The 18,149-nt window shown below is 44.1% G+C and overlaps 1 protein-coding gene across 2 annotated transcripts in view; it reads left to right on the plus strand.

The window, feature by feature from the left end:
- Positions 1-15,867, plus strand: part of LOC146183895 (rab-like protein 6) — a 97,606-nt gene extending 81,739 nt beyond the window's left edge. Inside the window, exons 14-16 of one of the 2 annotated variants that reach the window (XM_084609225.1) lie at positions 8,563-8,707; positions 12,643-12,758; positions 12,929-15,867. In XM_084609225.1, the coding sequence (XP_084465351.1) occupies positions 8,563-8,707; positions 12,643-12,758; positions 12,929-13,162 (495 nt within the window). In that variant the 3' untranslated portion in view covers positions 13,163-15,867. The remainder of the gene's footprint in view (positions 1-8,562; positions 8,708-12,642; positions 12,759-12,928) is intronic. The other variant, XM_084609226.1, reaches the window with a different exon arrangement.
- Positions 15,868-18,149: the final 2,282 nt, after the last annotated feature.

The following is an 18,149-nucleotide window of genomic DNA, read 5'->3' on the forward strand; positions in this document are numbered from 1 at the left end:
AAGAACAAGTGCTGTGAGGGCTCCATAAGTATGTATCTTGTTTTACGTCTGCATCCGTACGCGGTAATGTTGGGCCAACTTTCACTAACTTCCACTTTGCATGCAAGTGCAGACTGCTTATGCATGCTTTATGGGAGCAGTTAGGGATGAGGGTTAATGCAGAATACCTCAGTAATCTCAGATTCGCTGGTGGCATTGCATTGCTGAGTAACTCAAGACTTAGAGCGGAAAGGTAGGTTTGAAAATCAATATGGAGAAGACTAAGGTAATGTTCAACAGCCTCGGGAAGGAACAGCAGTTCACATTAGGTAGCGAAGCACTGGAACTGGTAGGTGAATACAGTCGCCAACTGGTTTTTCGGACCCTCAAGGGGCCGAAATTGCGTCCAAAAAATTAGGCTGTCCGAAAAAATGAATTCGCGCAAAAAATGGAGCGGCTTGAAAAGCACGTCAGTCCATTTCTGTGGGGCGCTTCATTGCCGTACCAATAGGTCAGCTTGTACATCGGCAAGAGTGTTGTTCTTGCTGTAAACAGAAGAAAGCACCACGAGGGCTCGCATCAGTTCAGAGTTAGTTGGCAGCATTGCCACTGGCTCGTCACTGTCGGAGTTCGAGTCATCATCTTACAGCATCTGGTGAACTATTTCGTCCTCTGTAAATTCAGCACAGAGCTCAGTCGCGTTGGCAGTGTGGTGAACTGCTCCATCGTCACTTCCATGGGTATGGCACCTGCAGCGTGCAAATGCTCAATGAGGTCAGCAGATGAAGGGGTTCATTGAGGCTTGCTAATGTTGCTGTCATCAGACGATCACTGCCTTTCATGTCGGTTAGTGAAACCTGCGTGGTACTAGAAGCAATTCCTGACTGTGTTTTCGGTCACCGCTTTCCATGTATCTGAAAGCATGCCGACTGCAGACAGCAAGTCATCCTTGTAGTGCTTGCCGCTATCCACGCACAGCACCAAGCGACTCAGCATGCGTGACCGATAGAGCTGCTTCAGAGTCCGGATAATTCCTTCGTCCATTGGCTGTAGCAGTGATGTTGTATATGGCGGCAAGAATTCCAGCTATATAGCTTTGAGGTCCTTTATGTGGCCATGTGCATGTGTAGCGCAGAGTTCTACAAGCATTAGGACTTTGCGACCTTGGCGCTGGAATTTCCTGTCCAGCTTTCAAATGTAGTCTTCGAAAAACTGTCGCATTATCTAGGCCTTCCTGTTCGCTTCGTGAAATACTGGAACATGTGCTCCCTTAAAACATCTTGGATTTTTTGATTTTCCAATAATGAGCATCGGAAGTCTTTCGGTGCCTAGTATGTTACTGCCAACTAGGACGGTCAGCCGTTCCTTACTATGTTTGCCACTGGGGCAAGCGTCTTCACCGAATGCAAGTGTTTTTTCTGGTAGCAATTTATAAAAAAGCCCGGTTTCGTCGCTTTTAAACGTGTCTTTGGGCACGAACTGCTGGAGCACTCCACAGCCCAAAGCTGCTCCAACTTCTGGAGCAGTTGGAGCCTACCACAGCAATAACCTTCAGCAACAAACTTTTCGACAGTGGCAGTTTTACCACTCATCTTCTTGAAGCTCAAATCATTTCTCTTCTTAAAATTTCGGACCCAGTCATCACTAAATTTATTTCCATTATTAATTTAAACAGCGCGAATAAGACACAGGACAAGATAAAAGGAAGCCACAGTACAAGCGAAACAATCGCCTGAAACAACCCCTGGGTTTACCTGCTCCACAAGAAGTCACTCAAAAAAGACATCTCTTTGCTTGAAAGAGCAAGAGAAGTCTTCCTGACACACTTATTGTCCGTTGAAATAAAATATGATTCAACTATTTCTCTCATCATCTTTTCACTCAAAAAGACATCTCTTTTTTGAGTGACATTTTGTGCAGCAAGTAAACCCAGGGGTTGTTTCATGGGACTGTTTCGTTTTCGTCATATTTGTTTTTATCTGGGCCTTGGAGTAAAGGCTTAGGCATAGTTGTGAGTTAGCGCTTGTACTGTGGCTTCCTTTTATCTTGTCCTGTGTCTTCTTGTTCGCGCTGTTTAAATTAATAATGGATGTTTACCAACTCGCCCAACAAAGTATCTTATTAAATTTACAACCCTCAATGTTCATCTGAAGTGCCAGGGTCTCGGCCTTTTTCTTTAAAACATCACCAGACACTGGCACCTGTTTGGCGATCATGGCTTTCAGCCACATCAGAAGAGCTTCTTCGAGTTTTGGGTGTGCATCTTGGCTCACATTCTTTTCTCATGATCCGGTAGATTTCTCGGCGGCTTCTAAAATCTTAACCTTGTTTTTTAGATAGTCCAATACCGTTTGCTTCGAGATTTCAAATACCTTGGCGACATCTACTTGCGAATGGCCGCTTTGCACTTGCCTTATAATGGCGGCTTTCTTTTCCATCATTAATCTTTCATAATTTCCTCGCTTCGAAGGCTTTGTGGTGTAGGAAGCAGACGACGAAGGCAGTGTCAGTGTCATAGGTGGCAGCAGGCAATGAAATTATGAAACCAAGGCTTGGTATTCCGATTATGCTTCATTGTCGAAAGTGTCGCTATCTCCCCAACCTTGAGTCATCTGATTGGTGGAAACGCCGGAACAGGTTGTTGCCACCTCTTTCAGTTCCGTAGTGGCAACACCCTGTTCCGACGTTTCCACCAATCAGATGTGTCTAAGTCATGTGAGATAGCGACACTTTGATAATGACGCAAACTAAATATGGGCCCGGGAATGGTTGCCGAAGTGGCTAAGCCTCGCCTCTCTGAAGGGAACAACAGTGCACCCGTGGGGCATTGCAAAGAGTGCAGCTGACCATACAGGGCCGACGACTGGCTCACTGACTGCTCGCAGTCAGTTGCAAGCTTGTCGCGAGAGAATGCACCTAGTAGCGCCTGCCATCGAGGGTATAGCAGGTATACGGGATGTACGCAACATGGGTTCGAGTTAGCAGAAAAGCAGCATGGCAACGATTTTGCTGCAATTTTTCGTGGCTTTTGACTTGTGATCGAGAAAAAAGACTAGAAAATTGAACGAGAAAAGTTTCAAACACCCGAAATTTTATTCGATGTCATACATTGACTCTACGGAGCGTGTGATGGTGCCATGGCAAAGTCTGAATAATCAGGCAGGTCTGAAAATTGGGCATCTGAAATATCGGTCGGCGACTGTATGTTTACTTAGGACAGGTAGTAACCTCATATCTGGACCACGAAAGGGAAATAACTAGAAGAATCTGGCTTGACTACATTCGGCAAGTGTTATCAGATCATGAAATTCAGGTTACCATTACTCCTCAAGTGGAAACTAATATGATATGTATCTTACTAGTGCTCACCTGTGGTGCAGAAATCTGAAGGCTAATGAAAAGAGTTTAGTTTAATTTGAGGACCACGCAGAGAGGTATGGAACGAAAAGTCGTGGGTGTAATGTTAAGAGACGGGAGGCGTGCCAAATTTTCTTAGGGAACATATGCGAGTTAATATTCCAAATAATGCTTCTAATTAATATAGCTGCTATTAATGTACTGTCAGTAACCAAAGCCTCCTGTATATACGTGTCGGCCGCTGAGAATATGGACACTATTGTGGATGCACCCTGTGCTCATTTAGTCTACTGCTGTTCCTGAGGCATGTGGGTGCCTCGGAGCATGTTGTGCAACTTATTGTTTTTTCTTAGTAGGGTCTTAGTGGGGTTGTGGCATAGTTTTCTAGGTCTGCTGTCAAAATCTGCCTAAGATAGGATAGGATAGGATAGGAACAGTGGCGTAGCCAGAAATTTTGTTCGGGGGGGGGCTCACGTTGCAGCGCGTCCTCCTCCATATAGAATTTGTCGATGGATCAAATATGATTAATTCCAGCCAATAGCCAATAGCCATTGTGTATTAGGTGCTGCAAACGAATTCTTGAATGCCACGCAGTACGCACTGCCAAGACAAATGTAAAATATTAACTTTATTATAAAAGAACATATATGTATGTGACAAACATTGTAGCAGAAATAACTGGCATCAATGCTTCCCTGATTCTGTCTGTTGAATAAGTACAGAAAATATTAAACGAAATCTAGAACTATATCAGTTCGAAACCAGCAAAGCAGTGCATACCGCTGATATGAAAACGTAAAGGCCAAGAAATGAACACTTTGAAGGGAAATGCTTTATTGGATCTGTCATCCAAGACGCTTGTTTACATTTTTGTACACGTCCAACGGCCAATGACGCTGTCCTTTTTTCCATTTATTGCACAGGAACACCTGTCACCGGTCGTATACTGTGGGTAATTTAAGTGAAATTATAGTCGCAACAGAGAGCGCACAGAAAAAGCAGGAGAGTTCCGAAACATATGTACATACAAATGCGAAGATATAATGGAATATTATAAATGAGATGATACAACTTGATAAGGGCAAAAAATTACCCCTGGAAACAAACTTCACTATATGTATGCACAAAACCTCGCAACATGACATTTAAATATACGTACAAGTCTCCAATATATCTATGCAACTAAGCAAAGTCACTGCATATGATGCGTCAAACAAGGCACATAAACATGTTGCGCAATCACAGATAGTAAAGTTTAAGCACAGAAAGACAGACGATCTAGGCAAGAACAAAGCTATGATCGCCACGCTTCGGTCGCGACAGCACCGTAGGTCAGTTTCTGTTTTAAGGGGGATTAAGGTCTGAAAGGGCAGCTCGTCTCCGTCTCCATCCCGAAAAAGGGGGTGGCGGGGAGGGGGCTTGGGCGCCTCATCAGGAGACAAACGGTCACTCCGCCGCCATCGGCGCCGCTTTGATGCCTTTTGGTCGCGGTCGCTCACCGGCGTCTGCAAGATGCATAGGGCGAAGAGCGGTGTAGGAAAAAAAAACGAGGTGCAATAAAAAAACCAAAACGCTCCTGGGCCAATGTTCAGCTCCTTCTCTTCGGCGCGTAGGAAGAAGCGTGAAAACGAAAAAAAAACAAAAAACAACCACAAACAAAAAGCGCAACCGCGGAGAGAGCATAGTGTACGGGGAGAAGGGCGAGGGAGTACCACTAAGAGCTGCTACAGCACGGTGAGGATTCGCAGAAGGCACGAGAAAAAAGAAAGCCCCAAAAGAGAGACACAGGGATTTTGAGGAAGCGGGGAGTCGAAGGCGAGGGAAATAATGCCTTTGAAACACTGAGCGGGAATGGAAACCTGTCTTGTTTCGTCGTCCACCCCCACCTCCGCGGCCGACGCGAATTGACGCGACGAGCCCGCTTGCTATCTGAACGCCCTTGAAACTTAGTGCTCGGAAATGGTTCCTGGCTTTACGTGACTCCGTCTGCATGGGCGTTGCTACGAAATGTAGGCCCCAAGTTCGTAATGTTGGTGCCGAAATGTATTTTCGAACGAACCGGAAAAAGATATTGTAGACAAAACCCAGAATGCTTTCGAGCGCCGGTGGTTGTCTTGGTCGGCGGTGCATGACAGCACGAAAACATTTGGGGGGGGGGGGGGCTGAAGCCCCATAAGCCTCCCCCCTGGCTACGCGCCTGGATAGGAAATACGTTAGTTTCTCTAAGAAGGTCTTGTGCTAGTAGCAGAAGAGGTCCATCTTCCGTCTTCTCACAGGGTCGGTGCCCTTATTCCAGGGCTCCGCTGAGCTTCGCTGCTCGCTGGGCATGCTGAATTAGACCTAGTTGGCAATCCAAATCACCGCTGGAGAGCCGGCTCTCCCACTGTTCCGCACTCGGGTCTTTACGAAAGCTATCGTTATTTCTACATTGCCACGTGATGTGGTATAACGAAGGTTTGTTACCACACCATGGGCAGGTGTCCCAATATTGTGACGGGTAAATTTTGCTTAGGATATGCAGGTTGGGGAATGTTCCTGTCTGCAGTCTTCGCCAGTACACTGCCTCTTGTTGTTTTAGATCCCGATAAGGCGGCGGATAGCGGATCCGTACCCCCTTATAGTAGTTCAGAATGTCTGAGTACATAGGGCCGACTCGCTCGGGTAGATCGTCCGATTGGGAGGAAGCTTGGCTCGTGTACCCTCGAGCTACCTGATCGGCGTGTTCATTTCCCGCTATGTCGGTGTGTCCTGGCACCCAGTAGATGTTGTGTTTGACTTTTGATGGGGTCGCGCTCTGGAGGAGCCTGAGCGCGGCGCGACCTATGCGGCCGTTCATGTAGTTACGGCACGCTTCTCTCGAATCTGTAAGAATGGTAAGGGACGTGTTGCTTCGATACCCGGCTACCACCGCAAGAGCAACGGCCAGCTCCTCCCCTTCGGTTACCGTGCATTCCCTGACTGAGGCGCTAGCTAGTTCCTTTAGGTTGGAATCAATAGATATCGCCACTGCGCTGCCTAGTTATCTGCTAGATTGGATGTATGATGCAATGTGTAGCCACTCTTTATGTTGCAAGTTTTCCTGTGCACGCTGTTACAGAAAGCTGAGTAGCATATCTTGCACTGTTCACAGTGCATTTCTTCTACTGGATGCAACAAGAGACAAAAGGCATTGAGACTAACAGGGGGGATGCTGTCTGCGATCACCAGAAGCAGATTATGCATATTGCAACATACTACAGTAAAAGCTTGCTAATTTGAACTTCACGGGAACCGGGAAAAATAGAATTATCAAATGGCCTTGAAAAATCTGACAAGAACCATTCACATTATGGTAAATCTACCGTATTTACTCGTGTAATAAACCTATCTCCCACTTTTGCCGCTGAGAATTTAAAAAACAGCATTCGTCGTAAGCGCATCCCTTTGCTTTGCGCCGTCACAGTCCCTAGCGCATTTCTTTGCTGCACGCCAGATGCTGCACAGCGATAACATCACGGTGCGAGTACCCGACCGCCGGCGGCTGCATTTCGGTTGAGGCAGAACCGAGTGGCATCCGTGTGCTGTGCGATGACAGTGCATGTTAAAGATCCCCAGGTGGTCGAAACTACTCCGTAGCCTTCCACTACGACTTCTCTTTCTGTCTTTCCACTTTCTCTTACACCTTCCTTCCTTCTGTGCGGTTCAAGTGAAGTGTGACAGATAGTGCGCCTTTCCTTTCCTGTAAACCAATTATTATTTATTATTGTATTGTTATTATTACAAGCACCTTTTTACCTTAGCTCTAGTGGTGGGTGGGGTAAGGGGACTTGACAGAGAGCCAGTAGTCTTGATTCCTTACTCATCATCCTTCACGGTGCAACACAGAAAGCGGCAGTGTATACCGGCAGCCTGCGTGGAGTGCGAGGCTACACTGCATGACACACTGAACAGCAGTTGACGAAAGTACATTGTGGGAGTGCATAGAAAACCGGCTATTGCTGTCCTAAACGCTGCTCAGTTGTGGTCGGTTAGCTGGCTGATGCGTGGCCGTGGCCAGTGACCATCATTGCCACGGGCTGGCGCAGTCAGCGCGAAGTTTATAAAAGCGAAACTGGAACTATGTAGTCAGCCTATTAAGGGGGTGTTTGATGAGGCCATTTGTGTTTTGTCACACTTGCTGTTGCACACGTTAGGGGTGCGCGGCCTACTGCGTAACATGTACAGGTTTGTGGAGTGCTATTTTGGTAATCATGCCATTCTAACCGGATGCGGCCTAAGCAATGCGAGACCCGTAGCATCTGTCCGATGCTGCAGCCTTACATTGGCGTTGGCTGGGACCGCACCAACAGAAATACTTTTCTTCATTTCCGAATTAAGGGGGGGTCGAATTTAGCAGCATTGAGTTTAAAGTCTCGGAGGTCATGTGGAACAGGTAGCAAGCAGCCACGGCTGCCACCCCCCTAACCTCTGGCACTGCCGGCCACCTTGCCAGTCATTTAATGGTTAGGCATTATCCACTCTTCCATGGTTTTACCTGGTGTTACCTTTGTCCCTGTTTTGGACGCATACAGCCATGTAATTATGCCACCCTATAGCGGGGTGTTTCTTTGGTCATGTGCCCGGCGCCAGGCCGGCCAGATGCTGCGCTGCGTTGTTCGAATTATCCTTAGTGGAACCGACTTGGATTCGGATTAACGGGCTTTTTTGTACACAGACCTCTATGGAGCTTGGCCGGACCAAGTAGTGTAGCTTGAATTATCTGAAAATTCGAATTATTGAGGTTCAAATGAAGGAGCTTACACTGTATTAAGCGGAGTGTACACTAGCCACCTAAGCAAATTTTAATCTACGGACACCACTGTAATTCTGACTATGAGCACGTTTTAGTAGGTTGAAGCAGTGCTGTTTTTGAAATTAAACGTAAAATCATATTAGTCAGGACTTGAACAAAACAAAATTAAATGAAAGGCAGCCTGGTTTAATGCATGTACTATCGATGGCACTGTAGAGTCTGTTCAAGTAGAATAAGGTTTGAAGTAACCACTGTACTGACTGCTGCTGCTGCTTGTAGTATTGTGGTGAAATGAAATGGAAAAAGAAAAGGATTACAGAGTAGTGAAGGTTTGGCAGCAGAAAAAGCCCTAGTTCTGAATTGATACTATGCATCCTTCCACAAATGCTCAGTGCCCCTTGGATTTACAACTATGCATTTATTGGGTTACATCATTGGTTTTGAAAATGGTGCAGATCAGCCGGGAGGATCCTGATGGCACGTCATCACCGGCCGCTCCAGAGAATGCGCCAACTGAGCCTGCACCGACATTTTGGAGTATGCCAAGTGCAGACCTCAACTTCTTGGAGAAGAGGTATAACACCCTTTCACCACAGCCTGGTAAGTCATTGTGCTTAATTTCTTACGCTCCAAAAGACCATAGGCACCATATTACTATGTGTTTATTCTTTTAATTAGTGCATAGGGCATTTAAAATTCATGGATCGTCATGTGGAATCTGCCTGCACCCAATAATTAATTTGTAATAGAACTTCCAATTGTAAAGCATTAACAGGAGCATGGAAAAATTTGATGTCGGCGTCGTCAGTGTTGTGAGCTAAGCATCATGAGTATGCCTCTGGCAGGTGACATGATCATGCACTACTGTCCGTACAGTTGTGTACGACATGATGTGGCTGAATTAGCAGGCATGCCAAACTCCTCCGGCTTCACCTTTCAGATTGGAGGGTGAGATCAGAATTCAGCTTTCCAGGGCCCTAGTTATGCATGCGGCTTCTAAGCCATGCAGGCACGGTCATGCAGCTTTGTTAAAGTGGCGATTTATATCTATATAGTGGTCCTTCTCATAATGAGGTACCATATGCTAGCGGCAAATGCATGCTGATGAATATGTATCTGATAATAGAGGTGCAAATAAAAGAATAATGATTAGGTGAGTAGCAAAGTGAATGGACTCAGAAGGGAACAAAATGTAGCGCACCAAGACAAGGACAGAGAAAGAAGACACACACATTTTGTTCCCTTCGATCATGTACCAACAAGCCCAAGTATCTACCCTTCTGAATGGACTCAAACGAGGATGCAGATGGAGATCCGGCAAATGGGAGCCGTAATGCTGTCACCTTGTAGCCTTAAAGGTGGAGCTGAAGTGTACCCACACCCCTTTTATTTCTTTTTCTTGATTTTGGTTTCAGCAGCCACTCGAAGGATCCATTAGTGTTTATCATCTGAGGCACAAATAAATTGTGACATAATCACTGCTTTGTCAATTTAATTTATTACAACTAGAGTCCTTCAATGCTTCCTGGGCTTAAAACTCCTGCCGGAGTTTCATAAAGGGCCAGTGTCAGCCGCTCGAGGTGCTACCATTTGGCAAGAGCCACCACAGAACTTGCTGGCTGCCAGTATATTTCAGTCAGTATTTGCACCTGATATTTGGAATTTTATCGCGTTTTGTTATTATTTTTTAAGGGGGGACCCTGTGGTTTAAACTAATTTTGGTAATTTTTATTGTACATAGATAAAAATAGCACACCTAATGTGCTTTTGCGTGCTGAATACAAATATGCAACCTATTTTTGCGTGTGATATGTGTCAATTTTGAAATATTCATTAATTTATGGCTAATCATTGTGCCCAAGTTTTAATAGCTTCCTTTAAAAAAGTGCATTCTACAAGAGCCAGAGAGTGCAACTATACCATTCTTTTAATTTTTGCTTCCCTGGCATAAAAGTTGTAGACATGTCAAGCACATCTATTAATGTGTGAAAAATTTCAATGTGCAATCCTTATAATTTAATTAGATCTGTAAATTGTTCATATATGAGTGCTACACCTGGAGATATCGTGGGCAACAGAGTGCAAAATCATTCCATGTGCTAAGTGATAAGGCTGTATGCTTGTGACTGCTGAAAGGCTACAAATAAAGTTTTGTATGGTTCGCAGCAATAAACACGGCAAATATAGAATTTGGTTGCAGAATTAACAGCTGCTGGGCTTCTTGGTTGCAAAAACACTGAGTTTTCTGGACGGTGCACCTTCAGCATGACAGCCATGGGCAGTGTATGAAGCTCTCCCTTAGCATTATAGTGAAGTTTTATGACCAGAAAGCAATAAAGGACTATGCCATTGCTCACTAAGAACTTTGGAATGTGGAGGCTTCTGTTATCATACTTTACTATAAGGGCTAGAGAATGTTTTCATGGTACAATTTTCTATATATTGTATCTTGCGCTAATGCACAATCATTTGTGCTACTGCCTATACACAGGGTAGCAGTACCTAAAACATAATTAAAACTAGTTATTCACCTGCAGAAGTATGCTGTTTGTACCATAACTTCTGCAAAGGCAACTTCCCTTGGCTTGCCACAATTTCAGCAACTGAGAATTTACCTGTATCAGTTGCTTAGCGCCCAGTAATAAACACAATAATAATTACGAGTATTTCCTTGCCTCTTACAATGTTTAGATCACCATAGAGACAAGAGCGGCGAGTATAAATAGATTCACCTTATCATCATGTCAAAACATCATGGTTAAAGACTGTTAGAATGCAGTGGTATCCAGGTACAGAATGAGATTTCTAATGGCATTAAACTTCTGAATGTAAAACTTTTTGACTATTGAAACATATTTTCTTGATTACATGGAAATATGAGAGTGAATACCGTATTTACTCGCATAATGCTCGCACCCCCAACATTGGGCGTAAAAAATTGGAATTTTTTTTCCTTGTCATCACACCACCAATATTACCACCGTGAGAGTCTGCTAGTAGTAACAAGTGTCACCTTTGAAGCGCTACAGAACCTAGCTGGCCTTGTGTGCGCACGTGCTACCAGGCGGCGATAACGAGCTTAGGTAGATCATCATCATAGGTTTGGCTTTTTTTTTTTACCTCCATGAGCTTGTAGTCGTCGCCATTTTTCGAAGTGTCTCCGCGTCTCGTTGTCATTGTTCTTTCATTCTGTCCGTGTTACTTGCTCTCTTCCACCGTCTACCGTGTTCTTGGTGCCGCATCACAATGGGGCGGTACGCAAGTTATACAGCTGCTTTTAAGCTGAGCTTTTGAGTATGGGCTACAGCATAGCAACCGCTCTGCCAGCAGGCACTTCGGCGTCAAAGAGTTCTGCGTAGTGCGCTACTGGAGACAGCGATTGCAGTCTCAATACAGACTCGGATCAAGTCTCTGATCAAGAGTAGAATTTATGGTCTGCTGTGAGCATTCTACCACGAAACGCGGGGAGTGATAAGGCTGCGTGTGGCAAATAAAGTGCTTTAGCAATTTGTGCTTTTATAACAAGGGCAAGTTCTGCTTGAAAGTAATGTTTTGGTTATATTTACAATAGCTGGCCTAAGAATTTCGATTCACACCTATTTAAATTTGCTTTCAGCGCTCCAAAACATGTGCTCGAAAATTTTTCCCGCATAATTATCACACACCCCAACTTAGCATCAATTTTCCACAAAAAAAGTGCGAGCATTATGCGAGTAAATACGTTCAGCGTTTGGTTTTATGCATTTCTGACTTGATTTTTGGTATTTCTTGTTTTTTTTTCCCTTAGCATTTGCGAATGTTTTGTACATTACATATCTACATTGTCATGGCTAGTATTTTATCATCGTTTCGTATGAAATCTGTAAATGTTTGCTGTTTCTTTTGTGGTTATCTTGTTTTTAGACCCTTCACTAGTCAAATGTGTGTGTTGGTTTTGTAAAATAAATTAAGAAAGAAAAAGGTTTGAAATTTGATTGAGGATATAACCATGATGTATGAAAATGTAGATAATGGGGGCTGCATTAACAATTAGGGGGAGGCCAGTGTGGCAATAGAGCAAACGTGGTACCCCAACCCAAATCAAGTGTAGGAACAGACTTTATATGGTACACATAATGGGCAGAACTGATAAATGTTAGTCTGATAGTGTGAGGGAGCAGGTACTAACAAGAGGAAAATATTGTAAAGGGTTGAAATACATATATGCAGAGTTATTTTTGTCATGGTAGCATGCGGCTGTTTGATGGCAGCACGCATATTGAGGATTGTGGCCACTACACCATGATGTAGTGGCCACGTACTAGTATGTAAACAATCAGTGCACATAGAACTACATCCTTTGCTACATTGCACTGCGGGACCTTGTCAGTTCGCTGTTATCGTTAAAATCGCCATGCATGGTAAGTGGGCTTTTGTGCAGTGCAGAACAGTTATTTTTGGCTCATTTCTTCATGTTTACTTTTTTCGTTCTTCCTTCCACCCTTTCTTGTCCCTGTTTTCCATCTGCCAAAAACAATTAAACAAAAAAACCCAAGCAGGCTCAGTCTCGAAGCATCAGCTGAAGCTGGGTGGCCTAACCAGTGACACACCAGAGGATGAAGGCACTGCTTCCATCACTAAGCATAAAAAGCACAAGCACAAGTCCAAAAAGGTGTGTATCTCTTGGTGAACAGGATGCATGGATTTATGTCCACATGCATGGAGTGCATTCAAGCAGTACCTATTGTTTGCTAGTGGCTGCGTTTACCACTGAATGTGTTCTTGCAAGTAAAGTGGAGGCTCAGTGTTACACAGCAAATGGCTTTTTGGGGGTGCATGCAGGATGATTCCGAGCGAAGCCAGAAACACAGAAAAGAGAGGACCAAGGACAAGTCCAGCAGGGATAAGGACAAAGAAAAAGACGAGTCCAGTGACAAGTCAAAGAAGAAATCTCACCGCAAGCAACGTAAAGCTGTGGAAGAGAGCTCTTCCGATGCAGAAAGGCTGGAGGCTTTTCTGGGTGCCACTGATGATGTCGGTGTGGAACGAGCAACTGAGGCATATGAGTCCTTGTGACGCATCCACTCTGTAGATAGTAGGGTTTGAAGAAGCACCACTTTGCGCAGAGTGACAAAATATGAAAGGCGCATACAGTGGAGGAAGGTGTACCGGGTCAACATCGTACAGAAGAAAGTTTTTCCTAAGCCAGAGTTATTGATGTCAGTAACTTCCTTTATGCTGGCACTGTTGCTGTCAGCTTTAAAACTACTACAAAATCTGATGCTTAGGATTTGGTGCCAACACTTCATGTATGCTAACCGCCATTTTGATGCCTGTGCTGGGGTAACTGTAGCCCAGCCCAATTGTGCGGAGGCTGCTGAACCTGGGAAGAGGGGAAACTGGTGTGCTAACATCTAACTGTACCACATGGAACTGCAGATGATGTGCCACTGCTGTGATGCCAGGTATGTGCGCAGCTCAGTGTTGTGTTGTTTAACTGATAGCTGTACATTTTCTTGCTGCCAGCAATGCCGTCACTAGCGCGTGAACTCACATGCGACAGATATTATTGGATGCTGGCATGTACCTGTACCAAGGCTCTTGCTAAATTAGGTGTTTGTGGTCAACACTTGTGGCACCAAGCGGTGGTGCTTGGCATGAGGTTTGACTGTGCAGTTGAAAATGTCAGTGCTAAGTATAACTCCTGTTCCCAGCCTCGAAAGAACCAGTTACAGCAGCCAGTGTTTATAGGCCCTGTGTTGAGCAGTGTAAAGGGCATGGAGATGAAGTGTGAAACATGCATGTTGTTTGTTCATGTTGCCTCTTTAGTCCTCTTCTTGTGCACTGAAGATGGAAATGTTTAATCGTGCTCGGGGGGCGGTGAACCATGCAGATGGCAAAAGAAATAGAAAAGAGGGAAAAAAATTTGGCTACACGCAAAAACATTACAGTATCTATATAGTGGGCTGCAGCATACAGTTTGCACTGAGCTTTTGGCCTTTTTAAGGCATTTCTGAGACACACTTAAGACATTGCTTGACTTAGAGGCTTCACTGCATACGTTTTCTGGGAAGCCAACTTACGTCCACTCAGAAATTTTGTGGTCATGATTTTTTTTTTTTAATACACTCCGTGGTATCTAGTTGGATTTGTTTCAAGTCAGGCCTAACTTCACACATTTCTTGCATGTAAACTCGTCTAACACCTGGCACCATTGAGCAAGCTTGAATTTGTTGTTGCTCTGTATAAAAGTCCAGATAGTTTAGGAGTATTCATTCAGCCCTGCCTGACAGGCTTGTGACTGTATTGTGAGATGGTTCAACAGGTGCCGTTTGCAGTTTTTTGCTACAGTGCAGCCAACAGATCTAGGTTCTGCTGAGTCCACATCAGTGCACTGAGCTGTTCGGAATGACCTGGCTAATTTCGATGTGTGTGGGTCTATGATTAAATTTAATCATGTTGCTTTTGTGGATCTATGGGGTCATTGTGATGAGCAGTCTTTATTGAACTTATGTATATCCTGTATAAAGATGTTATGTATAGGGAGGTTCCAGCCAGTTGAAAAATCTCAATGCAATAGCTTGGCCTCCTTTCTGAACAATTTCCTTTCAAAGTTTGGATGCTTCATTTTATATTTTTGCTGTCCTTCACAATAATGTCATATTTCTAATCACTCAAATGTTCAGTTCATATAGCTCATCAGTGTTCTGTGCTGATTAAAAGCAGTTGCCCATGAATGTGATTGCAAGTTTTGACAGTTGCTTGTCTGGACTGGAACGTTAACAGGGTTATTTTATGAGCTTTGACTGACTTGTATGTTTTTATTTTGTGTGTGTTTCCCACTTGCTTTTTAAAAGTTGAAGTGTGTGCCTCCCTATTTATAGCACATCATAAAATGAGACTAGGAGTGGTTCCTTTTAGCAACATAAAAGAAAAGGCTCGAAGACTATGCACTCATTATGTTTTGTTTGTAACAATAACATTGAAAACATCCTGTAGCTGGCTCAAGAAACACTATAGGACAGTCTGTTCTGGCTTTTGCAGAAATCATACTGATGTTTTGTCTTTCAATGCAGCAGTTTAAGTAGACATGTTACAAATGTATTGTATGCTTTTGAGATATATTGCTGTGAAAATGGAAATGTTCCTTCCATTATATTTGCAATGCATTATGCATATGTACCTTTAAGTCATTGTTAAGCTGGCAAATAAGTGAGGTATTGACACAGAACAGTGCTGTTAAACAAAGAACATAGTTTAGGTCAAGTTACTGATGCGAGGGGTGACATATCATTTAAATTCCATAAAATTGCATGTCTTGAAAGTCATATATCAAAACTACATCTGCATGTGTGTTTGGATGTGCGTGCATGCATGTGTGCATGAATGTGTGTATGTAAAAAAGGCTATTTAGGTTAGCAGCTTCAGTTTGATGGGGGGACAATAGTTTGCATTCAGTAACTTGTTAATTTTGGATTTGTACACTCCCTTGATCAAAAGTAGAGAAGTCTAGTGAAGCAGGGTGCAGAGTGGCCTGCCTTATGGCTCTGCTGTAAATTCTTCAGATGTTCTGCCGCCGTTGTGCATTGGCGGCAGCAGAGCTTCAAGGCTTGCCTCCAGATGCCATGACAGGTATATATGGCTGCAGGGCTATTAAACAATCGGTAATGCACAATCTATTTGTGAGAAAATGAGTTTGGTGTGTTGCGTTGGAACAACTGTACTACAACATTTAAAAGCATAATTAAAGCCTTGCTTAGTATATTTGTGCTCACTAGAAATAGCTCATTTTTGTTGTATTTGCTAATATCATGTTTGGTAGGTTAATAGTGAAATGGGAGTGCATACTCCATGCACTGAGCCAGATATTGAAGTGCCTTCTTCTGGAACAGCTCAAAACACATACAGGCATTCAAAGGCATCAGAGTCCTCATGAGCAGAAAATTATAGGGATGCTCAACTCGCCTTTAGATTGAAATGCAATTGAATTTGAAGTAGTTTTGCTGCTGTTTGTTTCTTTAACTTCAGCTTGACATGTTCATAGTCACTTTCTTATTACTATTAGCACCAAGGCATTATGCGAGTCATTGCCAGAAAAATGCAGTGTGAGCTTACATAAAAAACAGCATGTGGAAACCTGATATTGGTCAACTAGGATATCACATTCCTCAGCGGCGAATCAGCACTTGGCCAAGTCACCTATCAACTCGACCATGCCACTTGGTATCGTGACACCACGCACACCACTGAGCAATCTGCTCAGCCATGTCACATGTTGGAGCACCTGCTGGCTCGGCACAAAATTCGATGATTGGCCAGCAGGTAGGTGACGTCAGCTGGTCTTGCGACATCACATACCCTGCTGACCAATCGGGGCTTAGCAATGGGTTACTTGGCCTAGCGATGAGCACTAGCTGGTTGAGAGATTGAGAAATCCCAAGGTGGCATGACCTTTCAACCAATCCAGAATTTTCGTGTTGCAAGCCACCTTTTTTTCAGAATGTGGACTCTAAAGGCCAACCTGGAATTTCCGAATAATCTGCGAGTAACTCTAAATTCGGGCAGTGAAGTTTCCGCTATTTGCTCCCATTTTAGCCGGGTCAGGTATTTTCACTCGGCATCTGCCACTTACTCGTGTCCCAGGTAGCACAAAAATGTTTCTCTAATGTTAAATTACTGTTCCGGGCAAACATTATATCAATTTTCTTAATGCTTATTGTTGAAAATGAACAGGATAACCTTTCTAAACATAAATGTAATATATAATGCAACATTTTTGAAAATGGTAAAGCAACCCTTCATGAGCATGCAGGCCCACCACTGGTAATGGCACACAAGTTGCACATTTTACAATCTAAAGACCAACAATGAGGGAAACACTCGAGCTATGCAATGCAGCACAACATAAAACTCCTACGCTCACATCTGAACATCCTTATATCCACCACTGAAGGGTGTCCCAGGAGTGATAACAGCAAATGAATAATAAGCAAAGCTAACAAAAAATGGAGACCATTACCATACTATGTTTGTGTTACCATTTCCGGAGTACCATGAGCCTACCCGCCACCATTGCTGCACGTACTGATTGGCCCTGACTCGCTGCAGATCGCCTTGAATGTGCCAGCTGCCTGTAATGTGCCTGCCGTGTTGGCACCAATGGGCGCATGCTCACTGGCATTGGGCGGGCTCACCGTACTCCAATAACGCAAATGCAGTATGCTAAAGGTATCTAATTGGGCTATGCGTGCACTCTGTAGCAGGCATCATCTCTAAGGTCTTGTCAGTCCTGTTGCAAAGAATTGTTCAATATTATATTTCTTGCACAAAAAAAAGGGAAAAGCACTGGGACTAAATGCTTGAAATATATTTGCAGTGCTTTATTATAATGGCAGTGCTAGCATTATAATGACATGTTAAGTTTATATTAAAACAACATTTATTCGTAACACATACAACAGCTTCGAAAAGTCAACATTGGTATGTTTATTTTGAATGTTATAGTATGCTAATGTTTCCTCATGTCACAGAAATGTTAGGCAATATAAGCAACTTGCATAACACTTATGACAATATTGCCCGCTGGGGTGGTGCAGTGGTTACAGTGGTCGACTACTATCCCCAAGGTGCGGTATCGAATCCCGGCCTCGGCTGCCGCTTTTCGGTGGAGGTGAAAAGCAAGGCGCCCGTGTGCGTTGCGACGACAGTGCACGTTAGACCCCAGGATGGTCGAAATTTCCGGAGCCCTCCACTACGGCGTCTCTCGTAGCCTGAGTCGGTTTGGGATGTTAAGCACAAACCCCCCTCTACAATGGCCACGGCCTTCGCTCTGTTTGAGCAGCTCAGTAACTAGAGAAAAATGTTTTAAATTTCTGGTAAATTGAGTAGTTGCTGCCGGCACAGGCGGGATTGTTCTCACGGAACAATGAGGGCGCTCGCTTCTCTCGCGTGACTCTACGTCACGGCTTGCGTGTCGCGACCGACCAAGCGCGGGCGGAGCGGTTGCGCGCGCTCGCATGCAGACAGCGGTGCGCGAGCACAGAGAGAAAAGAAAAAGCGTGTT

The sequence above is a fragment of the Amblyomma maculatum genome, chromosome 7 (genome assembly GCF_055883805.1).
Source record: "Amblyomma maculatum isolate TAMU_Amacu chromosome 7, ASM5588380v1, whole genome shotgun sequence".
Classification (NCBI taxonomy): Eukaryota; Metazoa; Arthropoda; class Arachnida; order Ixodida; family Ixodidae; genus Amblyomma; species Amblyomma maculatum.